The sequence below is a fragment of the Ornithorhynchus anatinus genome, chromosome 7 (assembly GCF_004115215.2).
Source record: "Ornithorhynchus anatinus isolate Pmale09 chromosome 7, mOrnAna1.pri.v4, whole genome shotgun sequence".
Classification (NCBI taxonomy): domain Eukaryota; kingdom Metazoa; phylum Chordata; class Mammalia; order Monotremata; family Ornithorhynchidae; genus Ornithorhynchus; species Ornithorhynchus anatinus.
The window spans coordinates 71,947,938-71,974,524 of NC_041734.1; the positions used below are offsets into that span (position 1 = coordinate 71,947,938).

Consider the following 26,587-nt stretch of genomic DNA (forward strand, 5'->3'; position numbering starts at 1 on the left):
ATTGGCTGCCTGGAGGTGGAGTGTGTGCGTGTCTGTGTGTGATGTGGGTACGGTGTCTGTGAATGCCTGTGTGTTGCAGCTGGTGGGAGGGAGCGGAAGGGGGGTAGGGCGGAAGAGGAGAGGAAAGTCTCTCTCTGTGACTCTGGAGTAAGCCATGTCTGTCCCAGCCCGGGCTCAGCAGGAGGCAATCGGGACTCACTCTTCATGCTTGATTCCCAGCGACTCGCCCTTGTCGGTGCTCAGGGTCCCGGCACCCTGCCCGTAGCCGTAGCCCTTGGGCCCGTACTTCTTGCCGTAGCAGGACTTGCAGTAGATCTCCTCCCCGTGTACAGCCACGGTGGTGCTGTCCAGGTTCTTCTTACAAACCACTGGAGGGGGAGAAGACAGAAGGGTGAGGGGGGCCGGGGCCAGGGGTGGAGAAGCGAAGGAGAGTCAAGGGGCATGGGGAGCAGGGGACCAGTAGGGCAGGGAAGACCAGGGAAGGGCGGAGGGGCCACCTATGGAATGGTAGGTCCCCAGCAGCTGGGACTAAAGGACTTCAGTATTCCGGCTTCCTGGAGGCAGGATTAGGTAGACAATCAGGTTTATCTAGGGCCTGCCCTGGAGGATCTCAAAGCATTTAACTTCTAGAACCTCCTGAGCGCTCGGCCACCCTCCGTGTTCCAAGGGGGATAACCAAGATTTGGAGAGTCCATGTTAGGATTCAAACCCAGGGAATCGAGCTCCCAGGCACTCCTTCCTCTCCCCAGTGACTCTCTCATCTGCCCTGTGTCTACCGCTGTCAGATGATCAACCCCTGGGGGTAAAAGCTGGTTCCTCTTCTTTAGTAATTCAATCATATTTCATTCAATCATATTTATTGAGCACTTACTGTGTTCAAAGCACTGTACTAAGCGTAACTGAGGCATTTGTTTAGCGCTTACTATGTGTTTATTTTAACATCTGTCTCCCCCTGTAGATGTAAGCTCCTTGTGGTTAGGGATCTTATCAACCAGTTCTACTGTACTGTCCTTTCCTAAACGCTTAGTATAGGGCTCTGCACATAAGCACTCAATAAATACCATGGATTGATTAAGTACCAAGTGCTGGGGTAAATGCAGGCAAATTAGACATAGTCCCCATATATGGGGGAAGGGAGACCAAGTTTTTAACCAGTTTTGCAGATGAGAAAACTGAGGTTTAGAAAAGTAAAGTGACTTGCCCAAGGTTACCCAATAGGAAAGTGACAGAACCAGGATTAGAACCCAGGCCTCTCGACTCCCAGTCCAATGCTCTTTCCACTAGGCCTCACTGCTCCTCTTTTCCCCTTCCTCCCCGCTAGCCCCCAGAACAGGATCTGGGGTCTGAGCTGCCACTCTTCTCAACATTTCTGGCAACCCATTCCCAGATAGCCTTCCATTGCCTCACATGGTTCTTTTCTGCGAGCCACGCCCTCTGAAGCAAGCGGTCCAGCTGTTTCTCCTCCCAGCGGCCTCAGCAGCACCCTGTCCCTCGCAGCTCCTGGCTCCTCTGTGGGAGGCTGGAAACTGTCTTTCTGCCCATAAAGGCTTCAGGAGGAATGCACTCCGAGCCGCCCCTCCCCTCAGAGCCCAGGACTGCTCCTTAGGTTAGAGACTTTCTCCTAAATATGGATTCCCCTGGCTCCCTCTTCCCTCCTCACTCCCGCTGTTTGAGCTGACTAAATATGGTGCTTTCCCTCCTTACCAGCTTCTTGGACTCCCTGGAACCTGAGTGGAAAACAGTCAGAAGAAGGTGGGGTTGGGATGGGAGACAGGCAGCGATAATCCCTCCATACAGGGAAGGGTACGGGAATGGTATGAGCGACTGGCTCGAGGATTCTGATTGTGGCAGTCAATGACTCGGACCCTGCTGGGGTGGGTGGGAGGCAGATAACACCGAAAACTAGAGGGTCTCCCATCCATCACACCCCTCATCAGCCTGGGCTAAAGCCTATGGCCCAGCCAGGACCGGGCAAAGGGTGAGGTGGCTGTCTCCTTCCAAGCAATCTGCTGCCCAAGATCAGATGAGTTCTGCCCATTCACCCCTGTACATCCAACATCTTTCTGAGGGCTTTAGCAAGTAGTTGTCCAAAGACGGGGGGCTGGACTGGTTGAAATCTGGGGCTCCCTCTGGCTCTAGGATTTTAGCGATGGGAAGCTGGGCAGAGAATGCCGGCAGTGGGTACTGCGTAGCCAAGAACCTCTCCCACTCTTAATAATGTCTGCTGCCTCTCACTGTTTTCTGCCCAGAGTGGGGAGCTAGGGAGGAGAACATTATGGGAGTGTGGACCCGCTAAGCCAGGTCAGGGGGCTTGAACTCTCCCAGGAGCCCTAAATCTCCCAAGCAGAGAGGTTTACCACCCCTGGCTCCCACACAGCTCACCTAGTTAGTGAGGTCCCTCTTGCCCAAAGCCCTGGGTCCTCTGTAAGAAAGATGAGCAACAAAGCCAAGCTCTATTTTTGTATTGTTATTTATATAACCAAAATGACACACACATATTAAGGAATTCATTGTCCACTGGCAGTAATGTCTGAGCACTTGTCACGTAACCATAGCATTTTAACCCTGGCTGAAATTATGATGTCCAGGCCCCTTGTCTGAATTGTTATAACAGGTTAAAGTCATTGTTATAAAGGGTAAAAGTCATCAATCAATAGTAATTATGAGTGCTTACTTTTTATGGTATTTGTTAAGCATTCACTATGTGTTGAGCACTGTTCTAAGCGCTGGGGTAGATATAAGTTTATGAGGTGGACAAAGTCCCTGTCCCATATGGGGCCCACAGTCTAAATTGGAAGGTCCCATTTTACAGATGAGGTAACTTAGGCATCGAGATGTTAAATGAATTGCACAAGGTCACATAGCAAGCAACTGACAGAACCGGGAATAGAATCCAGGTCCTCTGACTCTCAGGCTTGTGCTCTTTCCACTAGGCTATGCTGCTTCTTCCATACTCTCTTACTGTATGCAGAGCACTGTACTACGAGCTTGGGAGGACACAATACAATAGAGTTGGTAGATGTAATCCTTGCCTTCAAGGAGATTACATTCTAGTAGGGGAGAAAGAGACACTAAAATTAATGACAGAGAAGGGACACAACAGAGAATAAGGATAAGAACATAAGGGATGGAAATGGGGTGAGTAACAAAGAGGTAAAGAGGTACCGTGGCTCAGTGGCAAGAGCCCGGGCTTTGGAGTCAGAGGTCATGGGTTCGAATCCCGGCTCGGCCACTTGTCAGCCGTGTGACTGTGGACAAGTCACTTCACTTCTCGGTGCCTCGGTTCCCTCATCTGTAAAATGGGGATTAAGACTGTGAGCCCCACGTGGGACAACCTGATTCCCCTGTGACTACCCCAGCGCTTAGAACAGTGCTTGGCACATAGTAAGCGCTTAACAAATACCAACATTACAGACCCAAGTGCATAGGTAATGCAGAAGGAAGGAAGAACAGGGAGGGGAGATGACAGGCAAGTCGGGGAAAGCTTCCTAGGGGAAATATGATTGTGGGAGGACTTTGAAGATGGGGAGAGTGGTGTAGGATATAGACCAAAGACAGGTAAAAATAGAGTAATTATTAGTCACTCTCAGGGTCGCATTGGGAGAGTTTCCAGTACTCTACCAGTTTCAACTATGGGAAGGAGAGTCAAGTAGAGGTCTACCCATTCCATTCCTATCTTGGGCAGTAGCTAGCATGTGGAAGGCATTCTGCTACAAGTCAAAACCTACCTGTGCTGGGCAGCAGTGGCATGGGAGAGAGTCTAGTGTGGATACTAAAGTTTACTGCACAGAAGAAGGCAGTGGTAAACCACATCTGTATTTTTACCAAGAAAACTCTATGGATACACTACCAGAACGATTGCAAATGGAGCTGGGGCTTTTTGGAAGAGATGTGTCCATGGGATCGCTATGGGTCGGAGATGACTCGACAGCAAAAGACAAGACAAATGCTTAATAGAGTGCTCTGCATACAGTAAGCATTCAGTAAATGCCACCAACTGACTGAATAGATAACCAATAGGCAAAGAAACAAAGCAAGGTGTTAAAATGACTTGTAGAGCATTAGGAGATTTGGATGGTAGGGAATAGGTCTGGGAATGCTTCTTGGAGGTGCAGAGGAATGTAGTTTGGCAGATCTGGATAGGGAATGGAACTTCGAGAAGAGTGAAAAGGGTGAGCAATGATGGGGAAACCGGCAGTTGTGAGTAAATAATGGTAATAATAATTATGGTTTTTGTTAAGTGCTTACTATGTTCCAAGCACTGTTCTAAGCACTGGGATAGACACAAGGTAATCAGGTTGTCCCAAGTGTGGCTCACAGTCTTAATCCCCATATTACAGATGAGGTAACTAAGGCACAGAGAAGTTAAGTGGCTTGCCCAAGGCCACACCACAAACAAACAGCAGAGCCGGGATTAGAATCCATGTCCTCTGACTCCCAAGCCCATGCTCTTTACACTAAGCCATGCTGCTTCTCAATTATGGGTAAGTTAGCTTGGGAGACTGAAGAGTGTAAGCTGGGTTGAAATGAGAGAAGAGAGTGACTAGAAGAGGCAGATGATGGGATGCCTTGAAGCCAACGATTGAGTTGTTACTACCCTCACATCTCCCTCCTGCGTCCTCCTTCTGTGTCACCTATGCACTTGGTCTGTAACCCCTGAAGTGCTTTGCTGCTAGAGAAGCAGCGTGGCTCAGTGGAAAGAGCACGGGCTTTGGAGTCAGGACTCATGAGTTCGAATCCCAGCTCTGTCACTTGTCGGCTGTGTGACTGTGGGCGAGTCACTTAACTTCTCTGTGCCTCAGTTCCCTCATCTGTAAAATGGGGATTAAGACTGTGAGCCCCACGTGGGACAACCTGATTCCCCTATGTCTACCCCAGCGCTTAGAACAGTGCTCGGAACATAGTAAGCGCTTAACAAATACCAACATTATTATTATTACTCACTCGACGCCCCCAACATTTATGTTCATATCTTTATTCTCTACTGCTTTCCCTACCTTTACCGTATTTTAATGTCTGTCTCCCCCATTTGACTGTAAGCATGCTGTGGGCACAGTTGTGGGATTGTCTCCACCAACTCAATTATATTGTATTCTTCCAAGTGCTCAGTTCAGTGCTCTGCAGACAGTAAGTGCTCAGTAATACCATTGATTGATTACTCTCCCAAGTTCTTAGTACAGTACTCTGCACATAGAGCGTGTTTAATAAATTCCACTGCTTGATTTTAGACAACAAGAATGGGGAGCCATTGGAGGATTTTTAGGAAGGGAGCTGTGGGTTCCAAATAGGGTTTTAAAAAGATGATCCACTTTACTGAGGAGAGGAGAGGCCTGAAGCAGGGAGACCAGGGAGAAGGCTGGTGACCAGGATTTGAATTGAGGTAGTGGCAGTAAGGATAGAGTAGAACAGGCAGACCTATGAAATGTTTTGAGATTTTGAGACCAACGGTATGGGAGAGGACTCCAAGAAGACCCCAAGTTTGCAAGCTTTTGGGGCCGTGGAGCATGATGGAAGCCGAGAAGGCAGATGGAGAGGTGCCAGTGGGTGGGAAAGGCATGGAGACTCCCAATCTCAAGACAGTCCATAGCTCAAGGGGTACATGAGATGCTTTGCTGCCCTCCCCTTTTTGTTGTCTAGCCTGGTTTCTTTAACACCTTTCAATGCTGAAGCTCCACGTCACCCTCAGCCTCGGCCCCAGCCCGCCAAGACTTGTCCACCCTCCTTACCTCTCTCAGACCAGCTATCTACCTTCCCCACCCCTGTTTGCTCTCCTTCTCCACCCCAATAGACCCCACTTGGGGATCTCTTGGTCAGAGGGCAAAGGTTAAAGAACATTCCTTCTGAACAAGGGAGTGGGGGGCCTCTCCTTCCCAGAAGCCTGGAGCCTCCTCCATCCTGGCCTGCCAAGTTCTCTCCTGCTCCCTCCGGAAAAACAAACAGTCAGAGGATTCCAGAGGGGAGCTGCCTAAGACAGTGTCTGCTAACAGGCTGCTGCTGCTGCTGCTGTTTTCGGAGGGCCTCCAAGGACCGGCTGCAGTCAGTAACCGTTCCACCAGAGTCTGTTTGCTCTCCGTCAGCCATTCCCTCCTCTGGGCCCCGCACTCCAGAGACTTGGATGGGGCAGGGTCTGCTGTGTGATCTTGAGCAAGTCACTTAAATTCTCTGTGCCTCCGTTACCTCATCTGTAAAATAGGGATTAAGACTGCGAAGCCCATGTGGGACAGGGACTGTGTCTAACCTGATTACCTTGTATCTACCCCAGTGCTTAGTAAAGTGCCTGGCACATAGCACTTAACAAATCCTGTCATTATTATTATTATCATATATTCAATTGTATTTATTGAGCACTTACTATGTGCAAAGCACTGTATAAGGTCTTGAGAGAGTACAATAAACAGACACATTCCTTGCCCACAATGAGCTTACAGTCTAGCGGGGATAATAATAATAATAATGATGGCATTTATTAAGCGCTTACTATGTGCCAAGAACTGTTCTAAGTGCTGGGGTAGATACAAGGCAATCAGGTTGTCCCACATGGGGCTCACAGTCTTAATCCTCATTTTACAGATGAGGTAACTGAGGCACAGAGAAGTTAAGTGACTTGCCCAAAGTCACACAGCTGATAAGTGGCAGAGCCAGGATAAGAAGCCACAATCTCTGACTCCCAAGCCCGTGCTCTTGCCACTAAGTCACGGTGCGAGGAACAACCCCCTCTGCCCTTCACTGGGTCTGGTCTTGGCAAAGTGGCACTGGGCCCGCAAAGCTGCTGGATGTCCTCCCCCTACACCTTCTGCCAGCCAGAGAGCAGGAGCTAGTCTTGTCCTGTTTTCCCACCGAGCTGCTCGACTAAGGGTGGGTGGGAAGGAGCAGGACAGCCTAAAATGGAATGGCCCCTCCCAGTTGCCATATCTGGCAATAATATCCCGACTGGATTATTGTGTCAGCCTTCTCTCTGATCTCCCTTCCTCCTGTCTTTCTCCGCTCCACTGTATTCTTCATTCCACTGCCCGAGTCATCTTCCTACAGAAACGCTCTGGGCATGTCACTCCCCTCCTTAAAAACCTCCAGTGGATGCTTATCAACCTCCGCACGAAACAAAAACTCCTCACTCTTGGCTTCAAAGCTCTCCATCACCTTGCCCCCTCCTACCTCACTTCCCTTCTCTCTTTCTACTGCCCACCCCGTACACTCCGCTCCTCTGCCACTCACCTCCTCACTGTCCCCCATTCACGCCTATCCCGCCGTCGACCTCTGGCCCACATCCTACCGCTGTCCCGGAACGCCCTCCCTCCTCAACTCCGCCAAAGTAACTCTCTTCCCCCTTCAAAGCCCTACTGAGAGCTCACCTCCTCCAAGAGGCCTTCCCAGACTGAGCTCCCCCCTTTTCCCTCTGCTCTCCCCCCACCCTCTACTCCTCCCCTTTTCCCTCTGCTCCCCCTCCCCTCCCCTCCTTACCCCACCCTCTGTCCCTCCTCTTCCCCTCCCCTCAGCACTGTTCTCATTTTTATATATTATTACCCTATTTATTTTCTTAATGAGGTATACATCCCCTTGACTCTATTTATTGTAATAATGTTGTCTTGTTTTTGTTTCGTTCTGTTTTGCTCTGCCGTCTGTCTCCCCTGATTAGACTTTGAGCCCGTCACTGGGCAGGGATTGTCTCTGTTGCTGAACTGTACATTCCAAGCGCTTAGTACAGTGCTCTGCACAGAGCAAGTGCTCAATAAATACTCCTGAATGAATGAATATCTGTACTGGACCAGCTGAAAACTGGACTTTTGATATAAAACTGAATATATGGTCTACTCAGCCCTGGCCCAGCTGGCCTCCTACTGGAAGCCAGGATGTTTGAATCCTGGTTCCAGCCCCACCAGCTAGACCCCCAGAGGCCAGTTCCTTGACCCCTCTCCACTTCCCCACCCTGTGGCTTCCTGTCCCATTTCCTCCAGGAACACCTAAGGGGTAGTGGTTAGCTCCACCCTGCCTCTTGATTCAGCAACTGTGAAAGGCTTGGAGCTACTTCATTTGTCAATGGGGACCTCAGCATCCAGGGACACTAAAAGGGAAAAAGTCCCCAACTCTAGAGACTGGGGGGAAGTTGGCCACTGGCAGTTCTCACTTGGCCAAAGGGGCCACCAGGCATGGATGCCCTTGCTGCTGGCTTTTCTGTCCCTGGCTCAGTCAGTCAGTCAGTCAACTGTATTTATTGAACACTTACTATGTGCAGAGCACTGTACTAAGTGCTTGGGAGACTACAATATAACAATAAACAGACCCATTCCCTGCCCACGATGAGGTTACAGTCTAGAGGGGATGTCGGGATCTGCTGGCGCCTCCCTCAAGCCGCTGGGCTTCGGTGAAAGAGGAGTGGGGAGGTTAGGGGAGGAGGATGTCCCACTGGAAAGTTTCTCCCATGGGCTTGCAGAGTGCTGCTCTCGGCCCCTTCCAACCAAGCACCTCCGCAGAGAACAGAGGGACCCCGCAGCCTTCCCTGCCCTGGCTGGCTCTGTGGGCCCCGGGCCCAAAGACAGAGCCCTGTCCGGCCAGTTCTGGCCGCCGAAGGGCCCGGCCACTCTGTACTCACTGCACAGGAAGCATGACTTGTGGAAGCTGTTGCCTTCGCACTGAACCTCCTCTGCAAAGTAAACAGTCTTCTGGCAGACGCCGCACTTCTTGCCTCCTCCCCAGTTCGGCATGCTGTGGCAGGGAAAGACACATGGTGGGTGAGAAAGCAGGAGGAATGGCGAATGATGCGGAGGCCTCCTGCTGGAGGTGGGGCCCCCACCGATGTGCTGAACTCCACCCAGATGTGGCAGTGGTCCATCAGAAGAAGTCGCTGGCCTCCAATTTGAAGGCCCAATAAAAAACATTGGTATGTGGTAATTGTGGACCTTAAAACGGGGAGGGTTGGGGGAAAAGACTTCTTTCTCTGTAAACTCTCGATGCCCACCTCTTCTACAGACGGCCTAGGGGATAGAGCACGGGCTTAGGAGTCAGAAGGACGTGGGTTCTAATTCCGACTCCTCCAATTGTCTACTCTGTGACCATGGCGAAGTCAGTTCACTTCTCTGTGCCTCAGTTACCTCATCTTTAAAAAGGGGATTAAGATTGTGAGCCTAATGCCTAATTAGACGGTATCTACCCCAGAGCTTAGAACAGTGCTTGACACATAGTAAACACTTAACATATACTATTATTATTATTATTATCATCATTATTGTTATGGCCATTTACTGGGAGCCTCAGTGATGTATGCTGCTATGTCATTTCAGTTTATTTTGCTCTACTACCTACCAATAATAATAATAATTGGTTAAATGCCTACTATATGCCAAGCACTGCATTAACCCTTCAGGTAGATACAAGATAATCATGTGAGGCAGTCCCTGCCCTACACAGGGCTCAAAGACGAAATGGGAGGAACAACAAGTACTGAAACTCCATTTTACAGATGAGGGAACTGAGGAACTGAGAAGTTATGTAATCTGTCCTAGGTCACAACAGCAAGCAAGTAGTAAAGCCAAGATTAGAACCTAGGTCCTGTTACTCCCAGGCCGTAATCTTTCCACTAGGCTATACTGCTTGCTCCCTCTATTTGAGAATCATTTTTGTCCATCCCCTCATCTCCATTAGACAGTGAGCTCCTTGAGGGCAGAGAACATGTATGGCTTCAGCTGGTCTCAAGTGTACTCAGTAATAATAATAGTAATAATAATTATGGTTTTGTTAAGCACTTACTGTGTGCCAAGCACTTTTCTAAGTGCTGGGGTAGATAGAAGGTAATCAAGTTGTCCCATGTGGGGCTCATCATCTTAATCCCCATTTTACAGATGAGGTAACTGAGGCACAGAGAAGTTAAGTGGCTTGCCCAAGGTCACACGGCAGACAAGTGGCAGAGCCGGGATTAGAATCCACATCCTCTAACTCCCAAGCCCGGGCTTTTTCCACTAAGCCACGCTGCTTTCAATAAATGCCACTGGTGGATTGACCGATCGTAGGGAGGGAGTAAACAAAGGGAGGGAAGTCCAGAGAGTCTCTGCTTTGGAGCGGATACTACACTGGCAGCCCCAGGCCAAGAATCCTCCTCTGTGCCCTCCCCACTGCCGTCTCTCTCTCCTCCCTTCTGCTCCGAGTCCTTTTCTCCAGATCCGTTCCGCTCCCCACAGCTCAGGCGGCCCTGCCTCTGCCAGAGAATGGAGGAGCCGGAGACCCCAAGCACAGTTACAGCTCGCCCACTGATCCAGAGCCTCAGGAACGGTGGGCCAGGGCAGCCAGAAACAGCTCAGCTGTGCCTAGTGGAAAGAGCACAGGACTGGGAGCTAGTAGACCTGGGTTCTACTCCTAGCTTTGCCACTTGCCTGCTGTGTGAGCTTGGGTAAGTCATTTCACTTCTCTGGGCCTCAGTTTGCTGCCTAGTTGGCAAGGGCACGGGCTTGGGTGTCAAAGGTCATGGGTTCTAATTCTGGCTCTGCCACTTGCCTGCTGGGTGACCTTGGGCAAGTCACTTAATTTCCCTGGGCATCAGTTACCTCATCTGTAAAATGGGCCCCATTTGGGACAGGGGCTGTGTCTAACCTGATTAGCTTGTATCTACCTCAGCACTTAGAACAGTGATTGGCACAGAGTAAGTGCTTAACACATACCATTATTATTACCTAATAATAATAATAAAATAATGGGAATTAGATACCTGCCCTCCCTCCCTCTTGGACTGTGAGTTATGTGGGACAGAACTGGGTCTAAACCGATAAATCTGTATGTAGCCCAGCACTTAGCACAGTGCTAGGAACACAATAGGCTCTTAACAAATACTACAATTACTATTCCCCAGGCCAACAATGTTTTCAAACACTCCTTTTTGGATCATCTCTGTGTGACTCTTCTGTTCTTGCCAGTTTCTTCCAAGCAAAGTATACACCAGACATTGCTCCTGGAACTAGTGAAGACAGAAGAGCTGGGCATTTAGAACATCATCAATCCAAATGCTGCTCTTTTTATTTTCCAAAGTGCTTTCACTTTTGTCTTATTTTATTTTAATCTTCCAACAAGTTTGTGAGATAGGGAGAGGCAGGAACTATTACCCCCATTTTACAGTTACACAGAGAGGTTAGGTGAATTATCCAGGGTTACACAGCAAGCCAGTGGCAGAGCTGGGAAAAGATCTCAGGACTTCTGACTCCCAGTACCAGGCTCTTTCCACTGGATCACACTGCCTCATCCCCAGCCCACCCCTGGAGAGGAAGTGAGATCGGGGACACCTTGTGCCCCATCACTCCCATTGTCCATCTTTTCTGTGGGTTCATTTGGGAGATTAACTTCGCAATTTGAGAGCTTTATACAATTCCAGGGTTGTTAGCAGCCACGCATACAGAGCATGCCTGTACACAACAGAAGAATTGTTAATAATTCATCAATAAGTCGTATTTATTGAGTGCTTACTGTGTGCACGGCACTGTATTAAGCACTTTGAAGAGTACCACACAACAATATAACTGACATATCCCTTACCCAAAATAAGCTTACAGTCTAGAGGAGGATACAGACATAAATATAAATGAATAATTAATGGAATTGCACACAACTCTGGAGGTGGGTGGTGAATAAAGGGAGCAAGACAGGAAGATGCAGAAGGGAGAGGGAAATGAGGGCTTAGTTAGGGAAGGTCTCTTGGAGGAGATGTGCTTTCAATAAGGTGTTGAAACTGGAGAAAGTAATTATCAGATATGAAGAGGGAGGGCATTCCAACCCAAAGGCAGGATGTGGGTGAGAGGTCAGCAGCGAGATATTGAGGTCCAGTGAAAAGGTTGGCATTAGAGAAGCCAAGTGTGTGAGCTGGTTGTAGTAGGAGAGTAGTAGGTGAGGTAGGAGCAGGCAAGGTGAATGAGTGCTTTAAAGACGACAGTAATGAGTTTCTGTTCGATGCAGAGGTGGGTGGGCAACCACTAGGCAGCATGGTGTAGCGGATAGAGCACTGGCCTGGGAGTAAGGAGGTAATGGGTTCTAATCCAGTTTGTCTGCTGTGTGACCTTGGGTAAATCACTTCACTTCTCCGGGCTTCAGTTACCTCTTCTGTAAAATGGGGGTTGAGACTGTGAGCCCCATGTGGGACAGGGACTGCATCCAACCCAATTGACCTATATCCACCCCAGCGCTTAATACAATGCCTGGCATGTAGTAAACACTTAATAAATACCATAATTATTATTAATATAATAGAGGGTAATAGATACACCAGGGATTCCTTCTAGTACAGTGCTCTGCACATAGTAAGCGCTCAATAAATACTATTGAATGAATAATAAAGTTGAACTTGGGGGCAGGGGGAGGAGAGGAGAGGGAAGACAGCAACATGATTGATTGGTGAGGGGGTCAGGGGCTCATGGAATGGTGGGATGAGCTCTCTCCTCTGTCCTCATAAGAGAGTCACTTGGCACATTCATTTTCCTGTGCCTGAATTTACCCATCTAGAAAGAAAGGAAGAGCATTCCTTGTCCTGTTCTGGACCTGGGGATCACTTGGACTCTCAAGTGTGATACTGCCAGCCTGCTGACCCTCAACTTTCCCAATCCAGGGCTGTTGACTTCCACTGATCTCCCCACCCCAAAAGAGAAGGAGTGCAATCTAGTGGATAGAGCACAGGCCTGGGAGTCGGAAGGACCTAGGTTCTATTCCCGGCCCTGCCACTTGTCTGCTGTGTGACCTTGGGCATATCACTTTACTTCTCTGTGCCTCAGCTACCTCATCTGCAAAATGGGGATTAAGACTGTGAGCCTCATGTGGAACAAAGATTGTGTCCCACCTGATTAGTGTGTAATTAGTGTAGAGCCCCAGACTGAGCTCCCCTTCTCCCTCTACTCCCTCTACCACCCCCCTTCACCTCTCCGCAGCTTAACCCTCTTTCCCCCCCATTTCCCTCTGCTCCTCCCCCTCTCCCTTCCCATCCCCTCAGCACCGTACTCATCTGCTCAACTGTATATATTTTCATTACCCTATTTATTTTGTTAATGAAATGTACATCGCCTCGATTCTATTTCGTTGCCACTGTTTTTACGAGATGTTCTTCCCCTCGACTCTATTTATTGCCATTGTTCTCATCTGTCCGTCTCCCCCAATTAGACTGTAAGCCTGTCAAACGGCAGGGACTGTCTCTATCTGTTGCTGACTTGTTCATTCCAAGCGCTTAGTACAGTGCTCTGCACATAGTAAGCACTCAATAAATACTAAATACTATTGAATAACTACCCCACACTTGGAATGCTTGACACATAGTAAGCACTGAATACCATTAAAAAACAAACAAAAAACACTCCTCTTCTTGGTCCGTAGGCAAGTGGCCAGTACTTCTCTCACTGGGAAGAATTTTCTGCCAGTCAGGTGGCAGGGGAAAGGTAAGAGTTGGGGTCATGAAGCGTCAGAAGGGGACAACCCAGAAAAACCCCTGACCCACGAGAGAGGCAGCCTCTAGAGGACTTTGGGAGTGAAAGCCAACTCCAAACCTCGCTTTGTTCCTGAACTAAAAGACCCTTTTCCCCCCAGGGAGAATCACAACCCAGGGACAGAGCTCCACACAGGCCAGGCCTTGTTCTCCTTGGCTGGAAGTCGGAGACCTGGAGAGGAATCAGAAAGGCCGGACGCCCTGTGTGCGGCAACCAGCGGGCTGCCTCCACCCCCAAAAGCCGGGAAACCGCAGCCGTCTGGCTGGTCTCCCTGTAGAAGTGGAAAAACCAGTTCCGACCTGCCTCTTCAATTCCCCTTTTGCTGCCTGGGACTTTGGGGAGGCTAGGGTTGGAGGGACACTGAGGCCCAGGTTCAGGGAGTTTGGTCCCTGGACTCTTCTCCGCTCCCTGGGAGGTGCTGGGGACTCTGGGACTCCCATCTAGGCTCTTTGCTGATCCTGGGCTCCTAGGTCCTGGGCCCAGCCAAGAGGGGCTGTATTCATTCATTCATTCAATAGTATTTATTGAGCGCTTACAATATGCCGAGCACTGTACTAAGCGCTTGGAATGTACAAATCGGTAACAGGTAGAGACAGCCCCTGACCTTTGATGGGCTTACCGTCTAATCGGGGGAGACAGACAGACAAAAACAATAGCAATAAATAGATTTAAGGGGCTGAACATCTCATTAAAACAATAGCAAATAAATAGAATCAAGGTGATGTACATCTCATTAACAAAATAAATAGGGTAATGAAAATATATACAGTTGAGTGGACGAGTACAGTGCTGAGGGAATGGGAAGGGAGAGGGGAGGAGCAAAGGGAAAGGGGGGAAAAGAGTGCTCAGCTGAGGAGAGGTGAAGGGGAGGTAGAGGGGGAACAGAGGGAGCAGAGGGCAAAGGGGGAGCTCAGTCTGGGAAGGCCTCTTGGAGGAGGTGAGCTTTAAGTAGGGTTTTGAAGAGGGGAAGAGAATTAGTTTGGCGGAGGTGAGGAGGAAGGCCGTTCCAGGACCGCGGGAGGACGTGGCCCACGGGTCGACGGTGGGATAGGCGAGAATGGGGGACGGGGAGGAGGTGGGCGGCGGAGGAGCGGAGCGTGTGGGGTGGGCAGTGGAAAGAGAGAAGGGAGGAGAGGTAGGAGGGGTCAAGGTGATGGAGAGCCTTGAAGCCTAGAGTGAGAAGTTTTTGTTTCATGCGGAGGTCGATAGGCAACCACTGGAGGTTTTTAAGAAGGGGAGTGACATGCCCAGAGTGTTTCTGCAGGAAGATAAGCCGGGCAGCAGAGTGAAGAATAGACTGGAGCGGGGAGAGACAGGCGGAGTGAGTGGCCCCATAAGGACTTCTCTTGGCCTCGCCAGGGTCTGGACCTCTGTGTCTTGCTCACACCGCCTCCTTGCTTCCTGACCAGCCCCTTCTTTTCAGCCAACTTTTAGCTGCCTGGAAGCCTGGATTGCCTTAAAAGGAATCCTGTTTCCCAGAGTCTGTAATTTCACTCTGCTGGGGCCTTCTTTCAGAAGCTTTGGAGACAGGAGTCCTGGGGGAAGGCTCTAGAGACAACCCCTTCCCCACTAAGTGGGGAAACCATGAAACAGTCAGGGCCCGGGGAGTCTTGAGACCATTAGGGAGAAAGCTTTCTCTGGTTTGAGCTGAGTCCGTTGCCAGCTAGCCAGGTGTCCTTCCGTCACCATTTCCCTCACTAAACGGCTGGACCTGCCCTGAACTCTAGTTTGGGTCCAGTTTCCAAAGTCAGAGGAGGCAGAATGGGCTAATGGAAAGAGAACGGGGCTGGAATTAGAGAGTCCTGAGTTCTAGCCCTGGCTCTGCCCGCTTGCCTGCTCTGTGACCTTTGGCAAGTCATTTAACCTCTATGTGCCTCGGTTCCTTCATCAGAAAAATGGAGTTAAGATACCCACTCACCCCACCTCTTAGACTTTGAGCTCTATGTGGGGCAGTGGCTGTGACTGATCATCTTATAACTACTCCAAGTGCTTAACACCTTTTAAATGTTTATTACTATTTTCAAAAGTAACAACTGCCTGAGGGTAGGAGAAAGGGGTGGGAGGAATCTAACCCATCCCCAGGTCATACCTAGACTGGAGGACTCCAAGAAGGCAGTTTTTTTGGACCCCAGCCCCCAGCCATATTTTCTTTCTTCAGCAGACAAACTGGACAAAGTCAGATCCAGAACAGTGGTCCACACCTCTGTCCCCACTGGTCCAGAGTCCCCCGAGGTAGCTAATGCTACAATAATAAAAAAATAATAATAATAATTGTGGTATTTGTTAAGTAATTGCAATGTGTCAAGCACAGTTCTAAGTCTAGGGTAGATACAAGATGATTGGGTTGGACAGAGACCCTGTCCCATATAGGACTCACATTCTTAATCTTATTTTACAGCTGAGGGAACTGAGGCACAGAGAAGCGAAGTGACTTGCCCAAGGACACACAGCAGACAAATGGCAGAGCCAGGAGTAGAACCCATGACCTTCAGACTCTCAGGCATGTGCTCTATCCACTATACCATGCTGCTCCAACTCAGTCCCTTGTGCATACCTTGTAAGCCCCATGAGAGACAGGAACCCTGTTTAATTCCCACGTGTGTATTTTTTCCCGGCATTTAGTGCAGAGCTTTGCTTTGCACTGAATAAATGCTTAATATTTTATTTTGTTCTGTTTTGCTTTGTGGTCTGTCTCCCCCGTTTAGACTGTGAGCCCGTCATTGGGCAGGGATTGCCTCTAACTGTTGCCAAATTGTACATTCCAAGTGTTTAGTACAATGCTCGGCACATAGTAAGCGCTCAATAAATACTATTGAATGAATGAATGAATAAATGCTATTACTATTACTACCACTTCATAGTCTCAGACCTCCCACAAGCCTCCAGAGCAGAGGCTTCTTCCAGCTCAGTTTCCAGGAAGTGGCAAGATCTGCTAGCTACTGTGCTGACCAGGGACAGCTGGTGGCAGGAGGGTCTAGTTCCTGTCTCCACTCGGCCAAATACTCTACTGGTTTCTGCCATAATTTACTCCCCTGAGTTTCCCATCTACAAAATCAGAAGAATAAGAAACAGGCACAGAACAGGGAAGCAGCATGGCGTAGTTGAAAGAGCACAGGCCCAGAAGTCATAGGACCTGGCTTCTAATCTCGGTTCTTCCATGTGCCTGCTGTGTGACCTTGGATAAGTCACTTAACTTCTCTGTATCTCAGTTTCCTCAACTGTAAAATGGGATTTCATTACTTGTTCTCCCTCCTATTTACACTACAAGCCCCACGTGGAAGTGGGGCTATGTCCAACCTGATTAACTTGTAACTACCCCAGTGCTTAGAAGAGTGTTTGGAACACAATAAACACTTTACAAATACCATAAAAAAAACCCTTCTGCCTTCCTGATCATTCCCACCACTGAATTGTGTTCTATGCCACTGGCTTCTTGCATGGTCTCCCCAAGGCTAAGCAGAAGTGGCTTCCTGCTGAGAGCCTTTTAGGCAGAGGGCTCTAGGGAAAACTATCCCCTCCCCTCTGTTCCTATCATGTGTGCTCTTTTTTTAAATGGTATTTTTTAAGTGCTTATTATGTGCCAGGGACTGTACTAAGTGCTGGGGTAGATACAAGTTAATCAGGTTGGACACAGACCATATTCTACATGGGGCTCACAGTTTCAATCCCTATTTTACAGATAAGGTAACTGAGGCAAAGAGAAGTGAAGTGACCTGCTCAAGGTCACACAGCAGACAAGTGGTAGAATCAGGAACAGAACCCCTGTCTTTCTCACTCCCCGGCTCTGCACAGCTCTCTCTCTCTTTCCCCCACCTGGGCTTTATGGATTTAGTGTCCTATGTCATTTTCTGCAGTTTTAGGATTGGGATTCTGGACGTGGCAGTGCCCGGTCAATATTCCCATCTGATGGGCTTGGCTTTTTTGCCATGATTGCAAGGCACTGACAACCAAGCAATGGGCGTCCAGAGCATGGGCAGGTCCAGTCTTTGACGGGGAGACAAGACCCACCAATCATTAAAACCTGACCATGGATTTTGCTGATGATGGACACTGGATACTGCCATGGGGAGACTGTCACCAGCGCTTGACCATTCACCTTTTAGCCTCTTATTTGTTCCTTCTTAAAAATCTGCATGAGGTGTCTCTCACCTAGTACAAAGGGGCTCCATAAGGGCCCACTTTTCATTTTGAATGCAGGGGAAGAGATCAGGCAATGGACAGGTTCATAGACTGTACAGGCCAGAAAGTCATGGGGAGAGGGTCTTCCCTTTAAGAATGTGAGCCCCATGTGGGACTGGAAGTATGTCCCACCCACTTTGCTTGTATCTATCCCAGTGCTTAGTACAGTGCCTGGAACATATTAAGCACTTAAGAAATGTGTTATTATTGTTATTATCATTACTATTATTCTCAGACAGGATTGAACACTTTCAGGACTTGCCCAAGATCTGGGAAGAGTGAGGCTGGAAGACCCACTCCCAAAGCTGTGGGGGCCACCGCCCAATTCAGTGAGCACCCATGAGGAAGACTGAGTTCAGTGGTTCCTGAAACACCACCACCGCCACCAGTCAGCAGGCATTTCACATTGGCTGGAGGGAGATGACAGCTTTCCAAGGACAAGGTTGGCCCCAGTTGAGAGTTGCCTTGGTTACGTTTGCCTCCATTTCACCCTGTTCCCAGGACTGTGGGTTGGAACCAGTGGGGAGAGAGAATGGGATGGCAGCTGCCAGCGGGGTAGGTTCCCACCAAAGGGGGCAAGCTAGGTCCCGCTCTGGGAGTCAGAGCCTCTGGCTCCTAAATTTCACTCTAACTTACCCTGGCCCCATTGTCTCCTGCAGAGCCAGCAGATCCGACAGTTTTTAGAGACATTGAGGTTCCTAAGTGTCTTCCAACACAATTATAAAAATTGCCTAAGCCTTTCACCAATCTCAAGAGTTGGAATTTTCCTATGTGGGTTTCTCCCACTCCCAGTCAACTGTAAGTCCCCTGAGGGCAGATTCTGTGTGTTTCATAGCAGAGATCATGCCAACTCTATTGTATTGTACTCTCCCAAGTGCTTAGTAAAGTGATCTGCACCCAGTCAAGCACTTGATAAATATTATTAATGATTGATGCTCCCTAGTATAGAGCTGTGCCCTCAGGAGAAGTTTAATAATGGACAATAATGGACTGTGTATGCCCATCTCACCACAACACTTTTTCCCCAATGAAGAGACAATCAGAGCAGGTTTCTGTCTCCACAGAGCCTCAAATTGGTGTCTGCCTAGTTCAGGAATGAGACCTTAATAATAATAATAAAAAATAAAAAATAAATGGTGGTATTTGTTAAGTGCTTACTATGTGCAAAGCATTGTTCTAAGAGCTGGGGGACACAAGGTGATCAGGTTGACCCATGTGGGGCTCACAGTTTTAATCCCCATTTTACAGATGAAGTAACTGAGGCACAGAGAAGTTAAGTGACTTGCCCAAAGTCACACAGCTGGCAAGCAAAAGAGCCGGGATTCGAACCCATGAACTCTGACTCCTAAGCCCGGGCTCTTTACACTGAGCCACGCTCTGTGCCAGACACTGTTCTAAGCACTGGGGTAGATACAAGCAAATTGGGTTGGTCACCGTTCCTGTCCCACATGGGGCTCACTGTCTCAATCCCCATTTTACAGATGAGGTAATAATAATAATAATGATTATGGTATTTCTTAAGCACTATGTGTCAAGCACTGTTCTAAGCGCTGAGGTAATCAGGTTGTCCCATGTGGGGCTCACAGTCTTAATCCCCATTTTATAGATGAGGTAACTGAGGCACAGAGAAGTTAAGTGATTTGCCCAAGGTCAGACAGAAGACAAGTGGCAGACCCAGGATTAGAACGTAGGTCCTTCTGATTCCCAGCTCCATGTTCTACCTAGTAGGCCACACTGCTTCTCTAGATGTGTCGAAGGCCCAGAGGAGGAGGGGGATGTGTGGGGGGGGGGGGGTGTGGAGGGAACAGTGCTAGGATCAGGCCTCTAGTCACCTGCTCCACTTACCTCAACTCCCCTCCCTCCCCAGCTGAAGCCAAGGCAGTTGGGGCAGTAAGGATGGGAGCAGCAAGTGTGACCCCTCACCAATGGACATCTCACCCCACCAGGCCTCAACTATTCTACAATCAGTCTCCCACTCTAGACTGTGTCTCCCTCTCTAGACTATAAGCTTGTTGTGGGCAGGGAATGAGTCTACCAACTCTATTATACTTTACTTTCACAAGCGTTCGGTACACCCTCCACACAGCTCCAGCTGAGGTCTCCCTCTTTCCAGTCTCTAATCTCCTCCTGCCATCAATACATCTCTACTTGGATGTCTTCCTGTCACTTCAAACTTAACATGTCCAAAACAGGGCTCCTTATCTTCCCACCCAAATCTTGTCCTCCCTCTGACTTTCCCATCACTGTAGATGGCACCACCATCCTTCCTGTCTCAAAAGCCTGTAACTTTGTTGTTACTCTTGATTCCTCTCTCTCATTTAATGTACATATTCAATCCATCCCTAAATCCCGTTGATCCCACCTTCACAATATAGCTAAAAACCGGCCTTTCCTCTCCATCCAAACACTCATCCAAACCTGCCCGGATTACTGCATCAGCCTCCTTGCTGATCTCCCAGCCTCCTGTTTCTCCCCACTCCAGTCCATACTTAATTCTGCTGACTGGATTATTTTTCTACAAAAACGCTCAGGACATGTCACCCCACCCTTAAAAATTCCAGTGGTGTCCATCCACCTCCACATCCAACAAAGCCTCCTCCCATTGGCTTTAAAGGACTCCACCACCTTGCCCCCCCACCTCACCTCACTTAGTTTCTCTCCTCCTACAACCCAGCCCGCACACTTCGCTCCTCTCATGCTGACCTTCTCACTGTGCCTCAATCTCGCCTATCTCGCCGCCGACCACTAGCGCACGTCCTGCCTCTGGTGTGGAACGCCCTCCTTCCTCAAATCCAACAATTACTCTCCCCTCTTGAAAGCCTTACTGAAGGCACATCTCCTCCAAGAGGCCTTCCCAGACTAAGCCCCACCTCCCCTCATCTCCCATCTCCCACTCACTACCTTCTACACTGCCCTGATTCAGTCATTCAATAGTACTTATTGAGCACTTACTATCCCACCTCTGCTGCTTGTCAGCTGTGTGACTTTGGGCAAGTCACTTCACTTCTCTGTGCCTCAGTTCCCTCATCTGTAAAATGGGGATTAAGACTGTGAGCCCCACGTGGGACAACCTGATTACCCTGTATCCTCCGCAGCGCTTAGAACAGTGCTTTGCACATAGTAAGCGCTTAACAAATACCAATATTATTATGTGCAGGGCACTGTTCTAAGCGCTTGGAATGTACGATTCGGCAACAGATAGAGACGATCCCTGCCCAATAATGGACTCACAGTCTAAACAGGATTTGTTTATTTTGCTCTTCTCCCCTCCCGGCCCCACAGCACATATCTGTAATTTTATTTAATTGTATTAATGTCTATCTCCCCGGCTTTAGACTGTAAGCTTGTTGTGGGCAGGGAATATGTCTATTGTTTTATGGTACTCTCCCAAGTGCTTAGAACAGTGCTGGGAACACAGTAAGCACTCAATAAATACGATTGAATGAATGAATGAATAAATATGGCAGGGTGTGTGTGTGTGTGTGTGTGTGTGTGTGTGTGGAAGGGGCCACTAGGATTGGCACTGGCAACTGAATCAGTGTTCCACTCCCTTCCACCCCGACCATGCTCTAACAGGGGCCCTTGCACAAGATTCACCTGGGCAGGGAGGCCAGAGCTATTACAGGAGGTTTAGACCCAACAGAGGACATTTTCTTGAGCCATGGGGTCATCCGAGCGGGGACTAGAGGACCCCCTGGATTTCTGGTGCTTTCTCCAAATCCTGCCTCTTCTAGGGGAATTGGATTACGGGATTGGCCTTTTTATGGGACCAAAGTACATCAGCCCCTACCCCAACGGTTGAAAGCCGGAGACAGGGGCAGACATTTATGGCCGTCAACAATTATTTCTGATTCTCGGGAGACAAGGAGGCACCCCTTCTAACCCCCAGATTCTCCAAAGGAAATGGAAACATCCCTTATACCTGCAGGCAACAACCAGGTCATGGAATTTCATTACTTCCCTCTGGAGGGATGGGTTTCTGCCTCCCCAGCCCTGGGGGAAGCCGCAATGACAGGAGTGCGGAAACACCAGATGACTGGGTATTTACACACTTTACCATACATGGGAATCGCTAATGGCCGACGTCAGACAAATTCCTGGGGAGCGATGTATTACAGCCACATAATTATCATGCGAATTCCTGACAACTGAAGACAGCAGGGGCGGGGGAGGGGAAGGGGGCATCCTTCCCCTCCCCCACAAACCCGAGGGTGGCAGAGATACTTGGCCAAAGAAGAAAGCCCAATCCCTGTCCTTAAAAGCAGACTTGCTCCCTCCCCACCACAGTTTATCTTCACATTCCAAGTCTGACATACCACTGAATCAGAGTGCCTTCTCCATCTATCCCCGAGGAATCTAGGCATTCAGTTCTAGATATCCTCAATGGCAAAAGGAGAAGTGGTAAATACTCAGAGGTTAATTCGAACTCAAAACCCCTCACCATCCTGTGTAACTGTTTGCAACTCACTTAGCCCCTCTGGGTTTCCTAGCCTTAATGGAAAACCTGTCCAGATATTTCTCACAGGGTTGAAATGTGACAAATTCCAAATCTGATGGGAAGAAGGTTGGCCTAGTGAAAAGAGCATGGGCCTAGGAATGAGAGGACCCGGGTTCTAATCCTGCCTCCACCACTTTTCTGCTGTGACCTTGGGCAAGTCACTTCACTTCTCGGTACTGCAGTTTCCTCAACTGTAAAATGGGGATTAAATCCTACTCCCTCCTATTTAGACTTGAGCTTCATGTGAGAAAGAACTACCTCCAAACGGATTATCTTGTATCTATCTCAGTGCTTAGCACGGTGCTTGGCACATAGTAAGTGCTTAACAAATACCATAGTTATAATTATTATTGTATTACAATTCCTCTCATGACTACTGGACTAAGGGAAAGCTCACTCTATCCCAAGAGAAGAGAAGCTGACCCATCTTCCTCTCATGACATCAAACAGTGGTATTTATTGAGCGCTTACTATGTGCAGAGCACTGCACTAAGCACTTGAGAGAGTATAATACAATTGAGTTGGTAGACACTCATTCCATGCCACAGGGACATCTCTAGCAGAATTGCAACCTTCCACAGTATAGCACCCTTGCAAAGTATAAACACTTTATCAATTCACAAAGGAACTGATAACTAAGGAGGAGGAGGAGAAAAAAAAGAAGCAAAACAACAAAAAAAACCCCGCACCATCAGTAAGAGATAAGCACTTTTATGTTTGCCTAGGATTAACTGCTTCTCCCCCACAAGGGAGAGTAACCACAAGGGAGAGTAAACAGTGACTATTTTCAAAGCCCAGGAAGGCTAGACTACAAACTCACGGGCAGGAATCATTTGTACTAATTTTAATGAACTCTCTCAAGTGCTTAGTACACACAGTACTTAGTACACTATGCTCGGCACACAGTAAGTGTTTAAAAATACTAGATTCTTTCCAGACTGTACCACACCAACCTGGATTCCTCAACTCCCCTATGGGTGGTGACATCTGCCCCTCATTTCAATCCCTCTTTTCTCCCTCACAATAATAATTGCTATGATTATTATGTCACAAAGAGTCTGGGCTTGGGAGTCAGAGGTTCTAATCCCGGCACTGCCCCTTGTTAGCTGTGTGACCTTGGGCAAGTCACTTAGCTTCTCTGTGCCTCAGTTACCTCATCTGGAAAATGGGGATGAAGACTGTGAGCCCTGCGTGGGACAACCTGATCACCCTGTATCTACCCCAGCACTCAGAACAGTGCTTGGCACATAGTAAGCACTTATTATTATTATCATTATTACTATTACTGTGTGCCAAGCACTGTTCTAAGCACTGGGGTAGATGCAAGTTAAGCGGATTGGACACAGTCCCTGTCCCTCATGGGGCTCACATTCTTAATCCCCATTTTACAGATGAGGTAACTGAGGCCCAGAAGAGTTTAAGTGACTTGTCCAAAGTCACACAGCAGACACGTGGCAGATGCGAGATTATAGCCCAGGTCCTTTCGCTGCACCTGTTTGCTTTGGGTTCCCCAAGAGCGGCACCCGAGCCCAGCATGGAAAGACCAGACTTCCCCTCTGAGAGGAACCTCCCAACACCATCTTAAGCTCCTGGAAAGCCCCCACTGGCCCACGCCTTGATCCGGATCTACACCCCACCCCTAGCTCTTTTAACTTCCTTCCCTGGTTGAACTAGAGTGACGGGAGGCAGCTAACCTCCCTTCCACTCGCCCAGGAAATCCTTTCCCTGGAGGGAGGTCGTTTGGTGTGGGATAATGGGGGAAAAACAAGACCAAGCTCAGGGTTCCTTGCACCCAGGGTGGGGTGCACCTACACACCCCTCACTTGTCCTCTACCCTCAGCCCCACAGCTCTTATGTACCTATCCGTAATTTATCTTCATGTCTGTGTCCCCCGCTATACTGTAAACTCCTTGCGGGCAAGGAACAGGGTTTAGCAACTCTGTTATGTTGCACACACCCAAGTGCTTAGTAAAGTGCTCTGCACACAGTAAGGGCTCAATAAATACCACCCACTGACTCTTACAGCCGCGGGGGGGGGGGGGGGGGGGGGGGGGAGTGCAGGGAGGGCCAAAACCAAGCCAGGATGGAGGAGATCCTGGACTCTCCTGAGGCCGGAGATTAAGTCTGGCAGGCAGGAAAGGGCAGAGCGCTTAGGAGTCGTGTACAGGAAGTCTCTCGTTAATAAAACAAATGCTCCAGCCAGGTCGGAGGCCGGCTAAGACTGCCCAATTTATCTCATGGGAGAGTTCCTACTGCAAGCGGCTGATGTGGCCGGGCCGGGGAGAGGCTTGAGCCAGGTCTTTAGGGAAGGAATTTCAGGAAGTTAGTGGGTCGCCTCCCCTCCCCCGCCGCCAAACCTGACCGGATCTTCCAAACAAACGGAAGAAAGCTCGGGCCGAGAGACTTTTTGCAGCATCCCGAGCCCAAAGGGAGGTGGTTGGGGGTAGGGAGGGGAAACCGAGGGCCCCAGGAGGTCTGGGGAACCAGGCTAAGTTTCTAGTTCGGCCTCCCCGAGTTTCAGATGCAGCCAGAGTAAAGGGGGAGGACACGTGGAACAGAGTTTGCACTGGAACTATGTTTGCGTTTTACTACCCTTTGACTAAACTGTACCAGCCAGCTGTTCCAAGAACTTTCTTTAGAATCGGGACCTTGCCCCTTCCCATCGGCTTGGGCTGCAGATTTCCAGAGATGGAGGTGGAAGGGAGACAAGAACCCACCCTCCCTCCTGCCATTCGTGCTCACAGCATCTCCCCCTTCCCGGGGCGCCCCGGGACCGGCCGTGCCAGCCGAGGGCCTCGGGGGGGGGAGGAGGAAAGGGGGTGGCACGGATGCCCTCATCCTCCCGCCACACAATGTCCGAGTGTCATCGGCCCAAGAGGCTCTCGCATTGTCCGCTCAGGGGAACCCCTAGGCGACGAAGGGATTCGTTCATTCATTCAAGCGTATTTATTGAGCGCTTATTGGCAGCACAGCATTGTACTAAACTTTTGGAAAGTACAATTCAGCAATAAAGAGGGACGATCCCTGCCCACACCGGGCTGGGGAGGGGCTCCAGACTCAAGGCTGCAGGTGGAAGGGGGTAGGAGGAGAGGGAGGGGGTACGGCCGGGACTAGAGCCCCCCCCCCCCCAACTTCAGCTACAGAGGGGAGCATCCCCCCAATAGCTCCGTCGCTCAGCAGGGGGGGTCGGGGAGATGCCCATCTTGGGGCATTCTGCTGGGGGACCCCTACTGACTCCCCAGGCCTGGCATCAAAGGGGGTGGGGGTCACAGCCACCCCGAGGGCTGGTCAACGACCCCTATGCCGGTCCTCTGGCCCCGACAGCCGGTCAGCTGCCCTTGTGCCAGTCCACTGGAGGGCGAGGGGGATGGCACTGGGCAAGGCGCAGAGGAGCCAATAGCAATAGTACGGTATCTGCTAAGCGTTCACTACGTGCCAGGCGCTGAGGGTTGGGGCAGATGGGAATACAACGGGATGAGGACACGGCCCCTGTCCCAGCCGGGGCTGGCGATCCCAGATAAACGTTTGCCCCGCCTGCACTCCCGCCTGGGAGTGGAAGTCTGGTGAGCAGCGGCAGCGGCGTGCGCGACACACTGCGCAACACTGCGCCGCTGCGGGGCCCATGCGGCTGGGGGCTGGGCTGGGTGGCTGACTCACCTGGCTGTCGGATGGGCGGGCTCGGTGGCTGGGTCCGGAGCTGGGGGCTGCTGGGTCCTGGGTGCTGGGTTCGGGTTCCGCTACTCCGGGGCCGCTCGGGTTTTGTCAGGGTCCGCCCCAACCACCGGGGGGCTGAACCCGCCCCCGCCCCGCCCCGCCTGTGACGTCTGGCATTCGCCGAGCCCATCGGCCCCGCCCCCACTCACCCATCCATCCATTCATCCATCCATCCATCCATCCATCCATCCATCCATCCATCCATCCATCCATCCATCCATCCATCCATCCATCCATCCATCCATGCCTTCATTCATTCGCTCATTTCTTCCTTCCTTCACTCATACAATCATTCATTCATTCATTTACTCACTCCTTCATTCACTCATTCATTCATTCACTCGCTCATTCATTCAATAGAATTTACTGAGCACTGAAATTCGTGAAGCGTTCCATATTTTTCTATTACACTGTCTGGTTTTTGTCCGTCTCTCTCCCCCGATTAGACTGTGAGCCCGTCAATGGGCCGGGATGGTCTCTATCTGCTGCCGAATTGTCCATTCCAAGCGCTGAGTACAGGGCTCTGCACATAGTAAGCGCTCAGTAAGTACGATTGAATGAATGAATGAATGCTCTGCATGTAGTCATTCATTCATTCAACAGGTTTTTTTTGAGCGCTTACTATGTGCAGAGCCCTGTACTCTGCGCTTGGAACGGACAATTCGGCAACAGATAGAGACCATCCCTGCCCAACGACGGGCTCACAGTCTAAACGGGACAGACAGCAAAGCAAAACAGAACAAAACAAAAACAAACC

General features: G+C 49.7%; 1 protein-coding gene across 2 annotated transcripts in view; it reads right to left on the minus strand.

Moving 5' to 3' along the window:
* The window catches only part of CSRP1 (cysteine and glycine rich protein 1), a 34,065-nt gene extending 8,202 nt beyond the window's left edge, over nt 1-25,863 (minus strand). Inside the window, exons 1-3 of one of the 2 annotated variants that reach the window (XM_029069486.1) lie at nt 25,774-25,863; nt 8,588-8,700; nt 200-368 (exon numbers count right to left, since the gene is read on the minus strand). In XM_029069486.1, coding sequence (XP_028925319.1) covers nt 200-368; nt 8,588-8,699 — 281 coding nt within the window. In that variant the 5' untranslated portion in view covers nt 8,700; nt 25,774-25,863. Of the gene's footprint in view, nt 1-199; nt 369-8,587; nt 8,701-15,528; nt 15,548-25,773 lie in introns of those variants that run through there. The other variant, XM_039912649.1, reaches the window with a different exon arrangement.
* Between the last annotated feature and the right edge of the window lie 724 nt (nt 25,864-26,587).